This window comes from Oryza sativa, chromosome 7 (assembly GCF_034140825.1).
Source record: "Oryza sativa Japonica Group chromosome 7, ASM3414082v1".
NCBI classification, from domain to species: domain Eukaryota; kingdom Viridiplantae; phylum Streptophyta; class Magnoliopsida; order Poales; family Poaceae; genus Oryza; species Oryza sativa.
In genome coordinates, this window is record NC_089041.1 from 27,880,117 (window position 1) to 27,898,630 (window position 18,514).

Consider the following 18,514-nt stretch of genomic DNA (forward strand, 5'->3'; position numbering starts at 1 on the left):
AAAAACACCATTGCTGATACAGATGTAGTATCATGTATGCCACGTTGGGACTACTTTGGGGCGAGGAAGGCACGAGGGGCGCTACGAAGTGCAATGGTCCAATTCCATAGTTCAAACTGCGAGAAGATTTTTTTCCCCGCAAAAAAAAAAGAGGATTTTTTTTCCCAGATTACATAAGAGGAAATCACAGGTGCACAGTGCACTTGAAGCATCCGTATCCAGTTATCCACCCATGAAATTAGAACCTACCAGTTCAGGTTTCAGTGATGAGACCAGTGCTCATAGTTGATCGATCTTCCAGGATCTACCACTCCGCCCGAAACAATCCATAACTTACCAGTGCTCCTAGCGGAATTAATTTCATCCATTTTACAAGATGCACGACTCGTTAAGCAGATGCCGTCGAATTCGATCGTAGAAATTAATCGACACGAACTGAACAAAGAACAGGAGAACGATCGTAGTAGCCAATCTGATCAAGCTCAATCCTCGCTGACCACAAGTCGCTGTAAATTCAACGAACGAAAGTAATAGCATACGCAAACTCAAGCTTGCAACGACGCAACCAGCTAACCGAAATTTCGCCGGGCCGGCCGGTCAACCAGCCAACCTCGCGTACTCAGACCTGACAGCTACTTAATTTTACTAACTACGTACACTTGGATGTACGTTTTTCTCACGCCTCGTCGTTGCCGGCGGCGGCCATCCGGAGCGGCGGGTTGTGGCGGTCTCGGGGCAGCCTGAGGCGGCCGAGGGCGCCAGCGGGGACGAGCTCGAGGTTCTCGCAGTTGCAGATCTCGATCATGAAGCCGTCGGGGTCCTTGAAGAAGAGCTGGTCGATGGGCGAGCCCTCCTCCTCGTTGATGGTCCGCTTCATGTACTCGATCCCCATCTCGTTCAGCCTCTTCTCCATCATCCCCATGTCCTCGCACTGCATGCAAAAATAGGTTTTGGCATTAATTAATTCGTAGTGATGCACACACAACCACCGATTCGATCGATCTCGCAGCTGTCACATTAATTCGTGCAAGCATGGTACAATACCTGCATCGTGCTGTTAGAAATGTGTACGAACGTACGTACTTGGAAGGAGATGTGGTTGTCCATGGGGTCGAGGTCCCCGGGGTTGACGTCGGGCGCTCTCCTCGCGTCGTCTCTCTGGACGAGATGGATCCCAACTCCGTAGTTGAAAAGCCTATAGCATCGATCGATGGATGCCTGTAAGATTACGCGCGTGCACCGTGCAGTGCACGTACGAGAGTTGAGTAATGGAGTTTTGACGATTACCAGGCGCCGTTGAAGTCGAGAGCGGGAGGGCGGTGGATGAGGACGAAGCCGAGGGCCTTGACGTAGAAGCGGACGGAGGCGTCGATGGACTTGCAGAGGCGGGAGATGTGGTTCAGCGCCATCAGCGGCATCTCCGGCACGTCCTCGTACAGCTTCGCCGACGACGACTCCGCTGCCGGGTCGACGCCGCCGCCGTCGCCATTCTCCTCCTCCTCCTCCTCCTCCCGCACGCTCGGCGCCACTCGCTTGCACACTTCCCCCATCTCGGTCGTCGGTCGCCGGCAGCCAGCCATGACCAGCAGAGCCGAGACCTGCTATTTATTGGGCGCGTCGCGTCGCGCCACGGCATTCGGCACGCGTCGCGTCGCGGCGTTCGTCTTTGCATGCGCGCGGCACGGGCGGCGCCGGGAGGATGTGTCGCGCGGGCGGCTTGACACGGTGGTGTGTCGGGTCGGCGTCGTGCAGCCGGCGGGATCGGTACGGAGTAGAGTACCCTACTACCTGTGAGCGTCTCGGAACTCGGGTTTCAGCGAAATTAGTGCAAAAACGTTGCAGGCGGACAACGGGAAGGTGCCGGATGGAGGCCCATTAGCTGCTGCGACCGACGATCATATAATGGGCTGAAATCGTATAGGGCCCATCCCCGGGCTGGACAGCCTTAATGTTGCTTTGATTTGGGCTTTGAGTTCTCCATTTCGCTCTGGTAAATCGTCAAGGGCCTCTGTGTCCTATTTTGCTCTGGTCTTTCTCAACTACAAACTTCAATTTCTTCGTTTTTTATTACCACGTTTTTTAATCTGTTAAATGTTATATTTTCAAAAAAATGTTTCTATGTAATAAATTGTTTAAAAACTCAAATAAATCGATTTTTCAATTTTATAATAGTTAATAGTATTTAGTTAATTTTCTCGTGCGCTGAAAATATCTCTCCAAATCGAGAGAACGAACGGAGTCTAAGACAAAGCATTTGGTTCCAAGATAAACATTTCTTTTGTAAAAATATTTGTAGGTAATGCGGTTTTCTTCAGGGCCGTTTCGTATGGCTCAAACTCTTAAATTTAACTCTAGAAGTTGAATCTGGAGTGGACTTGTGGAACCGTCTAAACTCAGTTCCACCTCTTTCATCCGGTAAGAGCACCTCAACCAGCCCCACTTTATATTTTAGATGGAGCTGAAACTGTTTTGTTGGTTTCTAGCTAAGGAGAGGTGGAGATGATTCGGCCCCGTTTGGTAGGGCTCTAAACTCCAACTCCTACTCCAGTGGGAGCTAACTCCTGTTGGAGTTAGAGAATCGTTGAGAAGTGTTTGGCTAGATTTCAGCTATAGATCGGAAAAAAAATGAAAAAAAATTGAAAAAAAAGGGGAACCCTAGCCGGCCGGCAGCCCAATCCCAGCTGCGCCGTTCGCTGCCGGCTGCACGTCGTCGCCGCGCGCGCCGCCCACCGCCGGCTGGCCACCTCTCGCGCCTCATTGTCGCGCTCGCTGCCCGCCGGCCGGCCGCCTCTTGCGCCTTGTCCCCGTGCTCGCCGCCTTGCTGCCGTCGCTGCTGCCGTCACCGCCGACGCCGCCACAGGTTGGGACTTGGGCCTCCGGGAGGATGGTTGAGGATGAGAGATAACTGGAGGAGAGGAGGTGGGTAGGGGTAGTTCATTGGCATTTTTGTGTAAATACACTAAAAAAATTAAAAAGTAGTGGGTCCTTTGGGGTGGAGTGGAGCTATGGAGCAGCAAAAACCCAGCTCCACCCCCTAGTACAATTTTTTGGAGCAGCTCTGCCAATTCCGGTCCAAAAAACGGAGGATTTGGACTGTTGGGCACAACTCCAGCTCCAGGTAAGTTAGAGTTGGGAGCTGGAGCTGTGCTAAACGGGGCTGAAGCTAGAGCTGTGTTAAACGCCGTTTCAAATCCAACAGCGCAGCAAATCAACGGCCGAGATCGCTCGAGCGACGCCCAAGTGCTTCCCGCACCACGCGAGCACTAGCAAATCAACGGCCGAGATCGATCGAATGACGCAGCCAAATCCTTTGCACCGCTCCAAAACAGCGTCCACACCACGCGAGCGATCGCAAACCAACGGCCGAGATCGATCGAATGACGCAGCCACGTCCTTCCACACCCCCCCCCCCCCCTTCCGATCAGATCCGCACCAGACAGACCAGACCAGATCGGCCCTAGCGCAAGCACAAGCACAACACGAGCCGATCGGCGTTTAACCCACGCGCGCCGCACCACCACCACCACCACCACCACCGCTCCTTCGATCTCCTTCCTCCCTTCCCTCTCTCTCTCTCTCCCGTTTCCAGATCGCCAAAAAAAGATTCCGCGTAGCGGCGAGAGGGGAGGGGGCGCGCGTGCCCAGATCTGCGGGGTCTCGCCGGCGGAGATGGCGTGCATCAAGAGCGCGCAGAGGGCGGCGCTGACGGCGCTGGCGCCGGAGGCGCCCTACCTCGCCGCCGGCACCATGAGCGGCGCCGTCGACATGCTCTTCTCCGCGTCGGCCAACATCGAGATCTTCCGCCTCGACTTCCAGTCCGACTCGCCCGACCTCCCCCTCCTCGCCTCCGCCCCTTCCCCCGACCGCTTCAACCGCCTCTCCTGGTCCCGCCCCGGCGCCGCTGACGGCGACTCCTTCTCCCTCGGCCTCCTCGCCGGTGGCCTCAGCGACGGCTCCGTCGCCGTGTGGAATCCGCTGAGCATGATCAAGTATGGATCCGCCTCCCCCACGCCCATCCTCACCTCGAGATCTGCTCCTTTCCTGATCGAATTGTTTGCTGTTGCAGCTCCGAGGGGAAAGCGGAGGATGCCTTGGTTGCGAGGCTCGAGAAGCACACCGGGCCGGTGAGTGGCACGGGGCTAGCTGCGCGGAATCTCGTACCAGCTTTCCTGATGTTGATTGTGTTGTTATGGTTTGGCAGGTTTGCGGACTGGAGTTTAGCGAGCTCACACCGAATCGGCTCGCCTCAGGGGCTGAACAGGGGGAGCTTTGCATCTGGGATCTCAAGAACCCCTCCGAGCCAGTCGTGTTTCCGCCACTCAAGGTATCTGCAGTTTGCCATGTAGTTTATTGTCACGAAGAGGATTATGATAGTGTACATCTGTGCATTACATTTATCGAGCCACTTCTGAACCATGATGTAGTATTTTGGTAGGTGCAATTCTCATTCTCAACTCACATTCAGTAATACAAGCTGCCAATGCTGCCTGATGGAAGGCTTTAAAACAACTTATTGATATGTCACTTCTGTTGGCAAACTCTCTATGAAAATCAAACACATCTTTCTACAAATTTTTTAGTGTTTTTTTTGCTGCAACAGATAGTACCTGAATGCATTTCATTTATGTGGGTCAGTGTGTGGGTGTTGGTATTCGTGTTCGCATTAGTTAATGATCCAAAACGAAACAATGAAAAGAAAGCTCAGCGCATCTAGAATGTATAAGGAGTAAATTTATTCTTCATGATCTGCCAGCAAGTTAGTTATGGATGTACTTGTGTGTGGTGAACTGTCCATTATTATATAGTTCTAAAACTGTACTGAAAATTTTGGATGGAGAGCACTGCTAGCAAACGATTACCAGCAAGTTGTATATAACTTATTTCCATATGAGTATTCTATCTTTAGGTGTTATTTTGTTTATTCACTTGACATATGAAGGTTAATAATTCTTGTAAATTGTAAACAGAGTGTTGGCTCCAGTGCTCAAGCTGAAATATCTTATTTAACCTGGAACCCGAAGTTTCAGCATATTCTAGCAACCGCTTCCAGTAATGGGATGACAGGTAACAGAAGTTTTGGGTTTCCTCTGGTGCATTTTCTGTCTGTTACCATAAATCGGACTTCTCATAGGTTTATCTAACTGTTTTGAATTTATCATTCTGCAGTTGTTTGGGATTTAAGAAACCAAAAACCGTTGACTAGGTAATTGCTTTAGCCATCCACATTACTTTTGCACTTTCTTGATCTATTCCTTGTGAAATACTGATGTATTCACCTATTTCTGACACTAAATTTCTCTCGCTTTTTTAAATAGCTTTTCAGATTCAAACAGAACGAAATGCTCTGTTCTTCAATGGAACCCTGACATGTCCACCCAGCTAATTGTTGCATCAGATGATGATAACTCTCCATCTTTGAGAGTAATTACCATTTCTCTCAACTTTCATCCTTTCCTCATCTACTTGACTTATCCATATGTGCTTCACAGCTTAGAATAAATGAAACAAATTAGGACAAAAAAATTGTTTCTAAACCACTAGTCGTTCATATTGACTTACACCAGAATTTTGTTTTTCGGAATTTATTTTATTTATATTGATAATCTTGCTCATGTTAGGTTTGGGATGTGAGGAAAACCATTTCACCAGTAAGAGAATTTGTGGGACACTCAAAAGGTCTTATTTCCCTTGCTCTTCTCCTAATATTTTTCGTCAAATACATAATGATGCACGCAAATATACTCCATTCTTATTTGTCTTCTTTTATATTTTGCAGGTGTAATTGCTATGTCGTGGTGCCCCTATGATAGTTCATACTTGCTTACCTGTTCTAAAGATAATAGAACAATATGCTGGGATACTGTTAGTGGAGAGGTACATTATGACAGTAACATTCTCAAAAGCTGAAACTACATAAATATATTGTTTCACCAATACTGTTATTTAACACGTGTATCCTGTACATTGCATTATTTATTACAGATTATGAGTGAGCTACCAGCAAGCTCAAACGGTAACTTCGACATTCACTGGTATCGAAAAATACCAGGTGTTGTTGCAGCATCCTCATTTGATGTGAAAATCGGCATATACAACTTAGAGGTAATATATTTGTTTTCCGTGAATTGATGATTATACCAATCCATCATGTCTTTTGTGATACATTAAGAGTGTTGCAGGCTTGATTTTCTTTCAACTCCTAGCCTTCTCAGTGTTATATTAAAATGGGTTACTTTACTAATTGTGTGCTACCAGAAATTTAGCCTGTCATGTGTGAACTTGAATTGAATTAAAGTTTAACTGAACTAAGTTTGTTCTGTTGGATGAAAATTGAACATCATGCTTGTTCTGGATGAGCAATTCTCCTATAACATCATATTATCTTTGCCAGTTTTTAAATCATTCTTCTCAATAGTAATCCCCATGTTGAAGTCTTAAATCCCTGCTTTTCATTTGAAAGATAAACCTGGAAGGTTAAAGCTTTTCAACATATGGGATGTAAAAATGCTTATACATTGATTCGTTGGTTGGACACATGAAGGTTATATTTTCCAGTGCACACTTATCACAATGACTTCATTCTGCATCACTCTTAGTATGCTAGGTTCATATGGGGCCTACCAGTTCTTCCATGTTTAGTGTACAAGTACAGCACTAATTAGTTATCTGAAATTCGGTATATTTCTTTTACAGTTCTCTGGCCTTTATGCAGCTGGTGATAGTGCTATTGGTGCCCCAGGTAAATTAGCATACCACTTGTTTAATTTTGTGAGCAATAGATATTCAAGAAGTTTGTTTGTGCCTTTGTCTTGTACATCTAGTTGTTTACAGCACTTACATTGGCTGAAAGAAAATTTGAACCTTGCTGATGCTTGTTCTTCATTTTATGACAAAAGTTGCATGTCTTATTTCTATATAAATTCAACACGAAAACACCAAAATGTGATATCTATTTCCATGCTTGTAATTTGTTAATCATTTAATTTGATTGTGCTTTTGTCTTGTACATCTAGTTGTTTGCAGCCCTTGCATCGGCTGAAAGAAAATTTGAACCTTGCCGATTCTTATTCTTCAGTTTATGACAAAAGTTGCATGTCTTATTTCTATGTCAATTCCACACCAAAATACCAAATGTGATGTTTCTATATCCATGCATGTAATTTGTTAATCATTTAGTTTGGTCCACTGCTATGCTTTGTTAACTCTAGTACTGTCTATGTTGTCTCTTCTTAGAAACTTGATTTTTTTTAAATCACAAAAAGGCTCAGATGACTTAAGAAAACCCCCTTAAGTTTTATAATCAGTACCTGCTGAATCACCCTAGTTATTATTTTTTGTCAATAATTTTATTAGTGTATGATGCTTCGGGGATATGATTTCTCTAATGTCCATAAAAATGATAATTAGCACGCCCAAGAGCTCCAGCTCCAAAATGGTTGAAATGCCCCACTGGCGCATCTTTCGGCTTTGGGGGCAAACTTGTTTCTTTCCACCAAGCAGCGCCCACCCAAGGTGCACAAGTGACTACTTCAGAGGCAAGTCTACTCTGCCACTTCCCTGTTGCATGCGATACTTCATGTTTCTCTGTGTTAAGGTATTTATTTTTCTTATAGGTGCATGTACATAATTTGGTGATTGAGCAAAGTCTGGTAAGCCGGTCGACTGAATTTGAAGCTGCTATACAGAATGGGGACAAAAGTTCACTGCGTGCTCTGTGCGATAAAAAAGCACAAGAATCTCTGTATGTGCTTTCCTCTAAGTAGAACACTTATACTAATCTTGGCCTGCCTAGTAACTCTGTTATAAATGTCTGAACAGATCTGATGAGGAGAGAGAAACATGGGGCTTCCTAAGGGTAATGTTTGAGGATGGGGATGCTGCCAGGACAAAGCTGCTTGCTCATCTTGGCTTTAACCCTCCTCAAGAACAGACTTCTAGTTCAACAGATGAACTGAACAGAACATTGGCAGATACTCTTAACCTTGATCATGGCGCGCCAACTGATACATCAGATTCTCAATTTATGGTTGATAATGGGGAAGATTTTTTCAACAATCCTCAACCTTCGGAGGCTAGTTTGGCAGAAGAATCAATTTCTACAAATGGTCAACAGATCGAGCAGGAAATGCCTGTAAATGTTGAACCATCAGATCTATCAGTTGACAAAAGTATTCAACATGCACTGGTAGTTGGTGATTATAAAGGAGCAGTCAATCTGTGCCTTGCTGCCAATCGAATGGCTGATGCTCTGGTTATTGCCCATGCTGGTGGTTCTGCTCTATGGGAAAGCACAAGAAACCAGTATCTTAAGAATACTGTATCACCCTATCTAAAGGTAACTGTATTGCCTGTATATTTGATTCTGACTACAATGGTTGCACTGCCACTGGCACTGGTACACCATAATTTGTCCCTTCTCTTTTCAAACTCAGGTTGTTTCTGCTATGGTTGGCAATGATTTGATGAGTTTTGTGAGTACATGGCCATTGAATGCTTGGAAGGAAACACTTGCGCTACTGTGCACAGTAAGTGTCCTGTAATCGCAAGTTTTTATCATTTAAGACAATTCTGAGAGACCGGATATGACCGCTCGATTCATTTATAGTCCTGTAGAGGAATTCCCCCACGGTGGTCTCAGGCTTCCATATATTGACCTAAAATGTTGCTGCATCATCATCTTACATCTATATCACTGAGCTTATGCATAGGTTCTAGATTATCAGCTGCTACTTAATCTTGGTTGTGTATGGTCCTAGTTATGAAAACCTGAAAGAACTTGATATGTCATCTGGTATCTTGTCCTGTGGGGTTCTTCAAATTAGATTGCTCTTGTAATTGGAGTATGGAACTGCCTCAAACTTTGTGAGTAGTACTTAAATCGACCACGGTTGAATTGGTGAGCCATACATGATCTGGGGAATAAATTTGTTATATTTAGTGGCCCTCCAAGCCCATGCTGTTGTGACCCTGTAGAGAAAAAAAAAAAAACCGTCTAGCCACTTTGTTGTCCATGCTACAGAAAACTTCTGTTAAACAGCTATAGTTATGTCAAAACTGGAAGTGAACCAGCAGTGGCTGGCTGGGTCTGTGCCTCATTTGGTGTTGAAATCTATATAATAGTAAGAGCTTGTACTCTATTTGTAAGCTAACATAAATTGTAATATTGCAACAGTTTGCCAGGAAAGAGGAATGGAATGTTCTATGCGATACCCTTGCATCTAGACTGTTGGGAGTTGGAGATACACTAGCTGCGACTCTCTGTTATATTTGTGCTGGAAATATCGACAAAGCTGTGGAAATATGGTCTCGCGACTTGAAGTCTGAAGATGGTGGGAAGACTTATGTTGATCTTCTCCAGGTAAAAATGGACAAGAGAAGTTTATTGGTCTCTAGCATGCTGCCAAGCAACCCTATTTAATCAGTGTGTAATTGCAGGATTTGATGGAGAAGACCATTACTCTTGCCCTTGCTACAGGGCATAAGAGCTTTAGCGCGTCACTGTCTAAGCTTGTGGAAAACTATGCAGAACTTTTGGCCAGTCAAGGCCTTCTTAAAACTGCAATGGAATACTTAAAATTGTTGGGATCAGATGAACATTCACACGAGCTGGCAATATTGAGAGACCGGATTGCATTTTCTACAGAAGGTTGGTTCAAACGCATATGATTTAATGTGTTGTTTAAGCTGGCTTTTATTGGTATGGAATTTACCTATACTATTTTTCCCTTGGTTTATATTTGCTGCTATCCTGTGATTTCACCTATTCCAGAGTGAAATATTTGCGATTTGTGTACTTAACATCTGATGAAGTTACTCCTTGTGGAGCTGAGCAAATTTGGACCACTATTCTAGCAAGCATATTTTATAAAGCATTGTCCATCTCTCCCTGATATTTTTGCCAGCTTACACAAAAAAGGGAAAGGCCTTATGTGTTTGAGTGTTGACCACACCATTTGCTTAACTGAATATTACATCATTTAACTGCTGGCTAGCTTTATACTGTAACGCCCTTCTCTGAAAGAGAAGATTTTTTTTCCTCTCGTGAAAGATGTTACTACATTGCTTCTTCACTCTTTTTGTTGAGCAACATGTTACGCGAATAGATTAATACGCCAAATTTCTTGATTTAATGTTGCTGGAGGAACAAAATTTAAATTCTTTATGGATGCGAGCGTGAAGATTCTTAGTTGAAGGAGAAGCACATTATTGTCTTATTCTTAAGGCCCCCTTTTCATATAGACAAATAATATTATCATGGTGATAATGTTATGCTGATATCTCCTTAGCAAGTTAATAATTGAACTTGGAATGTCTTGTGTCATTTTATTGATTAGACCTATTCTTTCCAGAGAATCATGCTGCCAGTACTTCAGTTCATGCGGGCAGTATTAACAGTTCCGCGTACCCTACAATTCAACCGAGCTATAGCACCCCAGACCCTTCTCAGAACCTTTACCAGGTTTTCACTATACATTGTTTCTGACTTCAAGATTCTCTTATATAATTCATGCACTGTAATAAACGTAAAACGAAATATATCTTTATCTGAAGAGAAGCATCTCTTCTGTTCTGACTACCATGAACTGCAGGGGACTTCACAATATGCTGTGCCAAGTAACCAGTATCAAGATTACCAGCAACAATCTAATACAGCATATGGAACATACAACAGTACATATTCTCAACAACCAACCCAGATGTTTGTTCCATCAAACACCACTCCAGTGATCTCCCAGGTATGTATGATTGTCAATCATTTTGAGTATCTTGTATGAGGCTCAGCAAGGCAACTCAGGAGTCAGGATGTAGCCCAGACCGTAGTGTACTACTATTCATTTTCTATGGTCTAAATTTAGTTTAGAATTATATAATGCATTGTTTGTGTACAGATAATAACTCTTCACCAATCTTATAATATTTTAAGTATCTGTTAATTTTTACTAATTGTACTTATTTTTTACATTTTGAACATAAACTTATGTGAAGTTAATTCAGTCTGTTTATTCCCAAAATTTTGGTGGATTTTCATATTGTTGTCATATATGGGGAAATCTTAGTTCAGTTCTTTGGTTCTCCCCATTTTAGTTAATTTCGTTTTGTTGTCTATAGGAAAGTCTTAATGTTCCTTTGATTTCATGCAACTCTCTAACTTTTTGTTTTTTTCTCTAAATGTTCCCTTTAATAGCCAAATGCAACTCCAGCACCAGTTCCACAACAACCAGTGAAGGCATTTACTCCTACCAACTTGCCAGGTCTAAAAAATCCTGAGCAATACCAGCAACCAACTTTGGGCTCCCAGCTTTATGCGGTATGTTGCATGCAATTTATGGGTTGCTTGGTTTGTGGGAATCGCACAAATTGATACACCACCACCTCATCTCTCAAAGCGAAAATCATTGGATGATCCCATGATGGATCATCCTATGGAGTGGTTCACCAAACCAACCACCTTTTAAAGTTCCACCTCATATTTATTCAATGTTACTTACAAAGTGATTTTTATCTTGTCTAAACAGGGTGCTAATCCACCATATACTTCTGGACAATCGACTCCATATCAAGGTGTACCTCCCACCACATACCATCAGCCTAGACCACCTACACAATTCCAAACAGTTCCCACAGCACCTCCAGCTGTTTCTAGTGCCACTGTACCAGGAACGACCCCAAGTCAGATGTTCCCTGGTCCAGTTGCTAATAACCCGACTTCCAGGTTTATGCCATCAAACAATCCAGGTTTTGTTCAAAGGCCAGGTTTGAGTCCTGTACAGCCCTCAAGTCCAACACAGGCACAAGGACAACCGCAGCCTGTTGTTGCACCTCCTGCACCTCCCGCAACTGTGCAGACAGCTGACACATCGAAGGTGTCTGGTATGTGGAATATGGATCCAAGGCTAGCTTTTGTTTTTTGTCATTACTTGATCTCCTCCTTTACTTTCCTAAGTGATATCAAAGGATCTATCAGTTTTTGTTTTCAACATTACCACTTAGACTAATATGGGTTTCAGAACTTTGTACCAAATTTCTTACACAATCATCTGTTTCATACTTGAATTCTACCCGATATTTATCTAGGAGGCTTCCTCTCCCTTTCTGTTGTGTTGGTGCCTTTCTTACAGTCGTGCTAACTTCTCTTCTTGTTTGCAGCTGAGCTGAAACCAGTTATTGCTACATTGACTAGACTATTTGATGAAACATCTAAAGCTATGGGTGGATCACAAGTTAAAAAACGTGAAATCGAAGACAACTCAAGAAAGATCGGAACACTATTTGCAAAACTCAATTCTGGGGATATATCTCCAAACGTTTCATCAAAACTCATTCAGCTTTGCAGTGCACTTGATAGCGGTGATTTTGCCACTGCGATGCACCTTCAGGTATTATTAATTCCTCATATAATTAGGGATGCTACTTAACCCTGCTTGGTGCAATGACTTACCTATGAGGGGGCTGGTACCGGAGACATGCTAATATTCTTTTAAGAAGTTACTTTCACTGGTCGACTGTAAAGAATGTCAGCTCAGCATATGATCCTTCTAGTTGTGGGTGTATGTTATTGCTATTCTCTGTATATTTTCTGTATAACCTTCTCTTTGCTGTGGATTGAAGTAATCTCATGCTGAATCTTTCACCTAATCAGAAATACAGCCTTGTTACATGGTCACACTTTCTGTGCTTGAGTTATATAGTTTCTTCGTTCACACTGAATCTGTTCAGACATGAACATAAATGACTAAATGGCTGTTTTTCCCCTTTTGACGTTAGTCATTTTCCGCACTGTGGATTTGATAGATTGCTGAGTATAATTTTTTATTGCTTTTTATCCTAATTATTAATTACTGTTCAATGTTGGCAGGTACTTCTGACAACGAGCGACTGGGACGAGTGCAACTTCTGGCTTGCCGCATTGAAGCGTATGATCAAGACGAGGCAGAATTTCAGAATGTAAACGAGTGCCGCGTTTTGCAGCTAGTTCTGTATACACACACCTTTTCGACTTCTTACAAAAGTTGTTAGTGTTAGCAACTTATGAGGGTTTGTCTGCACAGTAGTGCTATCTTGCTTCTTGTGTTCCCTCCTGCCAATTATACTGAAGCTTGTCGCTTAAAAGTGGTCTGTTGTCTGGGCGATTACTTTTTGATAGTTCTTCGACATTCCTTTGTGAGGATCAGTTCTTGGGTGATGGTGGTTGGATTTCACGAGGATTACTTGTAAGTGGGCATCTAGTTGTTATAGCTGGCCCATTTTGTTTTACCTTATAAGTTAGATTTTACCTGTTTGGACATTGGAAGTACTCTCGATAATTAATACAAGGATATTGGCTTGTTTATTGCATTGGCATGAATAGAAATAAATCATCTCCATCAATCCAGATTTCGAGTTGGCAATAAGCATCGTTTCCGCGTAATACTGGCAATAAGCATCGTTTCCGCGTAATACTGCCATCTCCTCATGACGGGAAAGTCAACGTAGAGCAGATAAATCGGTATTGTTCAGATTTTGAGATGCAATTGGTGGTACCATTCTTTTACAAATGTTTGATGGATCAAAAAAAAGGTGAATATCTGCATTTATATTCTTAGTGAATTTTACGATCCGATCCTTTTCCTTTGTTTTTCCTAAATACTCTGGCAATCATACATTCTTAAAAAGGATATGAATGTGCCTAGATTATCTGAGAAGAATGGGCCTAGATTCCAACCAATTCATCTTTTAAAAAGATCCCAGCCAATTTGACTTTGATATTGAAGCAACACCGTAACGATGATGCGCTGCAGTCAACTCGCGCACTTGCACCACCGCCTTGGCGTAGCTTGCTCTTCCCTATCCACACGCCACGGCCTCGCAATCACATGCCGCGCTTCGCTTCGCTTCGCTGCTCGCCTCGCCTCCCTCTTCAACGCTGTTCCACAAGACTAATATAGTAATATTACTACTAATCAAATGCTTAATTCCACTTCCCACAAACAGCACAGCGCACGCCCCCCTGTGGTCTCAGCATGAGATGATATGCATTGATACCCAGGTTTAGTTAGCATCTGCATCTCACCTCGGATCATCACACCCTCTCTCTCTCCCCCTCTCTGCATGTGCATTGCCAGTTCGATGTAAAGCCAGCTTGCTCTTATCAGTTTTGGATTTTGCTCCCTGGAGCCTGGTTAATTATTTCACTAGTGGTACACACACTTGCGTTAGATTAATTGCACCCAAATTCTCCTGCCTCATGGGATGCCGTAAGCACCATGGCCCTACCATGTCCCATGTTTCTAAGCTTGCCTGCCGGGCTGTTGCTTCTTCACCTCATTAGTTATCCTCCATAATGGTGCACCAGATGGAGGGAACATACGCTGGTTTCTTGCTGGTGTTTGTTCTTGCAACTGATAATATGCTGAACGGTGCAAATGTTGCCAGAAGTGTACACACAGTGAGAGGGCGTCCTGCCATGCTCTTATCTTCTACTGAATCTACATTACGGTGATGGGTCTTATGATCTTATCCAAGATAGTCAGTATCAAGATACTACAAAGAATCGTTTTATATAATATTTCTGTCTGATTAAAGGTAGATATTTTTAATATGAAATTTGTAATATGTTGTATGGATTGAAGGATTTAATATTGATTGATAAATTTAATCTATTTTTTGAAACTTAAGTGGGCTCATTCATATTATTTTCAATACTCCTTATTTTAATTAATATTTTCATAGGATCGTATTAATCGTATGATCAGGATAGATCTGGTAGGATTGTATGAAACTAAATACTAGTAAAAATCATGATACATGAAAATTAGGATACTAGGTTAGGATCGGTATCGTTTCAGCTTGATAGGATGGATTATACTACAATACATATTAGGACATCCTGAACTCAATGCCATGAGCAAAATGATCGATTGTTTCAATTGAGTTACCGTTAGCTGAAGGTGGGCAAAGCTACTGTAAGTACAGGTGCAACTAATTGTACAGTGAAAAATAAACTTGCATGCATGTCTCTTTTCCTGATTGCTCTTTTGGACAGAAATCAAGAGGCCAAAAAGTTTGCTAAAAAGGAAGAATAAGAATCTAGTACTGCCTGCAGACACCAAATAGCCCCCACTAGAACAGAGAAAGCTGCATGGTTGTTTCAACTGTCCAGAGTCCTACTACCTATCCATCCAAGAGCTGGGGACCAAACAGGTCACTGCTATATACTTACTACTAATAACGACTTAAGCATCCCAAGAAACCACCAAATAAACCACTAAATTATTCTGATTCCCCAGCCTATGCATTATTTGCAGTTGATACAATCCAATCCACTCTTCCCAATTCCAAGTCATGTACAGGTCTTACTGATGGCAACATTAGGTCGGCTCTATCTAATTAGGTTCCATTAGACACATCCAAATCCATGAACCAACATACTTATCATCAGCCTATGCCTATTTGATTCACTACATAGATGATACTAATACACCACAATTCTCACTAGTTCTTGCCACAGGGATCAGCTCCAAGCTGTACAGCACTTTAGATTATTAGCTTCAGCTCAACTACCGGTCCCCGGCTGCTCCTACCACAACTGCAGCAGTACTTGGCAGCTGCTACTTAGCTAGCCGCGGCTGAGCAGATGTGTTGTGGTAGCAACAGTACTAATACTAACTAAATGAATATGTTATCTGCAAATGATTTGGAGAATATTTTTTTTCTACCAACTCGGTTGCTTGCAACAAAAGTGCTCCATTGGTGCAATCCTGGATCCCAAAGCAATCACAAGTACTACTTGATTTGCTAACAATATGCAGCTTCATTGTTTGCAATCAGCCGCATACAAAATTTAAATTTTAAAACTTGGTTTTGGAGTTAATTTTAGAGCATTTTCAACGTAGTTTTTTTCAGCATTGCTTTTTAAGTTGCTAAAAATATTTGTATATAAAAGTTTTACTCAAAATTACTTTTTGCCGCTAATAAGCCATTTTGGTATATAGTTAGTTTTTTTTTACAACCGATGGGGGGTGTGTTGTCAGTAATGCACAAGTCATGAACTCTGGATTCAGGCAGTCAGCCTGCCGATGTACAGCACCAGATGGATACCACATCACATGAACATCCACATGCTGCACCCTGGAGAAAATTGTTATTGTAACAGTACTTGGATTTCTCCATGATTCAGTCTAAAGAAATGTTCTGGCATGATCTCTATCTCTCTGACGAGTACTCTCTGAACACCAAGAAAGTCAAGTACTCTTAATTCAGAAGAAAAGAATAATTAAGAGGGTTGTATGGTCAAACATGGCCTGCATGAGACGTACTCCACGGCCTTTAGTTTTGATTCCGTGCAATTTTGACGATGATTAGCAATCGAATTCCACTCCTAGCGTACGCGGCAAAGAAAGGGTTAATTAGATCTCGAGAGATAAGGTCGCAAGCGAAGCAACAAGTACAAGTTTCAAGAACATTTCTGCCACCTTCTGCTGGAGCATGCATGATGATGAATTGATGATTCAGAGCTCTGCTGGATTGCATTGCACCTCAGTTTTGGATACCTGTAAACTGTTGTTTGTTTGTGACTTTTTAAGCAAACGGATAAGCCACTGTTTTTGCGGTGAAACTAATAATTGTGGCCAATGGATTACTTGCAGGAGTTAAAAGTGACCCTTTGCTTAATTATGCTTCCTAAGTTTCACATCCCTTAAGCAAAGCCTATGTATTCTCTAGATCAGTCTACAGTCTACACATAATCATATTAGAATTTTTTGGTGAAATGATCAGTTGGAGAATAATATACCTGTGATTCTTCTGTTAAATATACTCTGAACATGGGAAGCCCCAATTCTATAATGTCTGATGCTTCCCTCACAATAATAAACCCAAGAAATTCCATTCCTTACGTAAACTGGCAACTGTGCCAGTGGATAAGAATCCATGCCCAAACTCCAAAGGATATGCAGAAAGCCAAAAGCCAGGATGCATGTACGAGATGATGATAACGCATGGATAGAAAAGGAGCTGGATCTCCAATCATACACGCCCAATTATTGTTATTTGATTGGTACTGGAGAAAAAAAATTGGAGAAATAAATTACTCATTGATAGGTTTCATACGTGGTAATAACTTTGTTTTTTTAATAGAAAACGCCGCTAACTTTTACATAGCGTTTAAACGTCAATTTTATTCAAAAGTTTAGTGTAAATATAAAAAAATATAATTCACCATTAATGTCCCTTAAACGATAAAGCAAATAAAGAAAATGCCTCATATATATATATATATGATTTTAATAAGATGAATGATTAAACAATATTGTAAAAAATAAATGCCACTTATATATAATTTTCATAAGATGGATGGTTAACGTTCTCTATTAAAATATTAAAATATGGAGTGAGTATACTAGTATTATCTCCATATTAAACGAGAAATCGAACAGTCTTTGTCATGGCCATGCCACAGGTTTTGGCTGTATACATGCACGCTGATTTAACGGTTGAAGAGCCAGTGCTAAGCAGCTAGTCTACGGCTACGCATGGTTCCAGCTGGTTAGCCGGCGTGCAAGGCAAAAATTGATCGAGCAGAGCACCAGAGCGTGTCACGAGTGCCAAGTGCTCACGCAACTCAAGTCATGCACGCCGCCTATGATATGATCCCCCGTTTTAAAATGTTTGACACAGTTGACTTGTTAGTATGTGTTTGACCATTCGTCTTATCTAAAAAAAGTAAGTAATTATTTATTCTTTTTATATCATTTGATTCACTGTTAAATATACTTTCATGTACACATATAGTTTTACACATTTCATAATTTTTTTAATAAGACGAACGGTTAAACATGTGCTAAAAAGTCAACGGTGTCAAACATTTTGAAACGGAGGGAGTACTACTGTAGTGTCCTCGCGCACAATGGTTTAACTAACAGGCACTATCGAAACAAAGCTAATACAAAATTGACCGGCTAGCTTTCTTGAAAAAAGAAAATGACTGGCTTTCACTGGCTAAAAACTGTGAACCATGGTACAATCCAAGTTCCAAACACTACAGCCGCGTATCGTCTCCTTCAGAATGCAAGTACAGGTTACAGAACGTTTTGTCTTTGGTCAAAGTCAAATTACTACTTTAAGTTTGATCAACTTTGTAGAAAAAAATAGTAATATTTACAACACCAACATGGTTTCATTAAATCTATAATTGAATAAATTTTTATAATATATTTATCTTGGGTTAAAAATATTACTATTTTTTTTCTAAACTTAGAATAGTTTGGCTTTGATCAAAGTCAAAAATATCTTATAACCTAAAACGAAAACGAAGGGAGTACATCATAATTTCATAATGATTTTACAAGCAATCTCATGTTTTAAGAAATGGTAAAAAAAATTCTCGCAGTTTAAATTGGCTCTGATCGATTGAGCAAAATAAAGAAAAATCAGCTAAAATAATCTACATGTAAAAGTGTTCCTCTATAATTAGCGATTTCAAAATTAAGTCTGAAAAATATAACATGATAAACAATACCAAAATTAACTATAAAAT

At 41.8% G+C, this 18,514-nt stretch overlaps 2 protein-coding genes across 2 annotated transcripts; one reads left to right on the forward strand and one right to left on the reverse strand.

The window, feature by feature from the left end:
• Positions 1-397: 397 nt before the first annotated feature.
• On the reverse strand, positions 398-1,580 carry LOC4344153 (glyoxylase I 4). The gene is made up of 3 exons (XM_015790339.3): positions 1,288-1,580; positions 1,084-1,195; positions 398-931 (listed from the first exon to the last, which is right to left on the reverse strand). Exons 1-3 carry the CDS (start codon positions 1,578-1,580, stop codon positions 677-679), a joined length of 660 nt encoding a protein of 219 aa, XP_015645825.1. The 3' UTR covers positions 398-676.
• A 1,849-nt stretch (positions 1,581-3,429) lies between these two features.
• LOC4344154 (protein transport protein SEC31 homolog B) lies at positions 3,430-13,335 on the forward strand. The gene is made up of 22 exons (XM_015791180.2): positions 3,430-3,989; positions 4,067-4,124; positions 4,202-4,324; positions 4,968-5,064; positions 5,167-5,203; positions 5,316-5,421; positions 5,619-5,676; positions 5,777-5,874; positions 5,983-6,102; positions 6,694-6,739; positions 7,408-7,535; positions 7,614-7,741; positions 7,819-8,335; positions 8,433-8,525; positions 9,173-9,358; positions 9,436-9,646; positions 10,350-10,459; positions 10,590-10,736; positions 11,186-11,308; positions 11,517-11,871; positions 12,148-12,377; positions 12,857-13,335. The coding sequence occupies exons 1-22, from the start codon at positions 3,670-3,672 to the stop codon at positions 12,947-12,949; spliced, it is 3,384 nt and encodes a 1,127-aa protein (XP_015646666.1). The 5' UTR covers positions 3,430-3,669; the 3' UTR covers positions 12,950-13,335.
• The last annotated feature ends 5,179 nt before the right edge of the window (positions 13,336-18,514 follow it).

Coding starts and splice junctions, on each gene's coding strand:
- LOC4344154 (XM_015791180.2), top strand. CDS start 3,670: ATGGCGTGCATCAAGAGCGCGCAGAGGGCGGCGCTGACGGCGCTGGCG. Junction 6,103..6,693: donor TCGGCATATACAACTTAGAG/GTAATATATTTG, acceptor TTTCTTTTACAG/TTCTCTGGCCTTTATGCAGC. Junction 10,460..10,589: donor CTTCTCAGAACCTTTACCAG/GTTTTCACTATA, acceptor CATGAACTGCAG/GGGACTTCACAATATGCTGT.
- LOC4344153 (XM_015790339.3), bottom strand. CDS start 1,580: ATGGCTGGCTGCCGGCGACCGACGACCGAGATGGGGGAAGTGTGCAAG. Junction 1,196..1,287: donor CTCGACTTCAACGGCGCCTG/GTAATCGTCAAA, acceptor TCGATGCTATAG/GCTTTTCAACTACGGAGTTG. Junction 932..1,083: donor ACAACCACATCTCCTTCCAA/GTACGTACGTTC, acceptor TTTTGCATGCAG/TGCGAGGACATGGGGATGAT.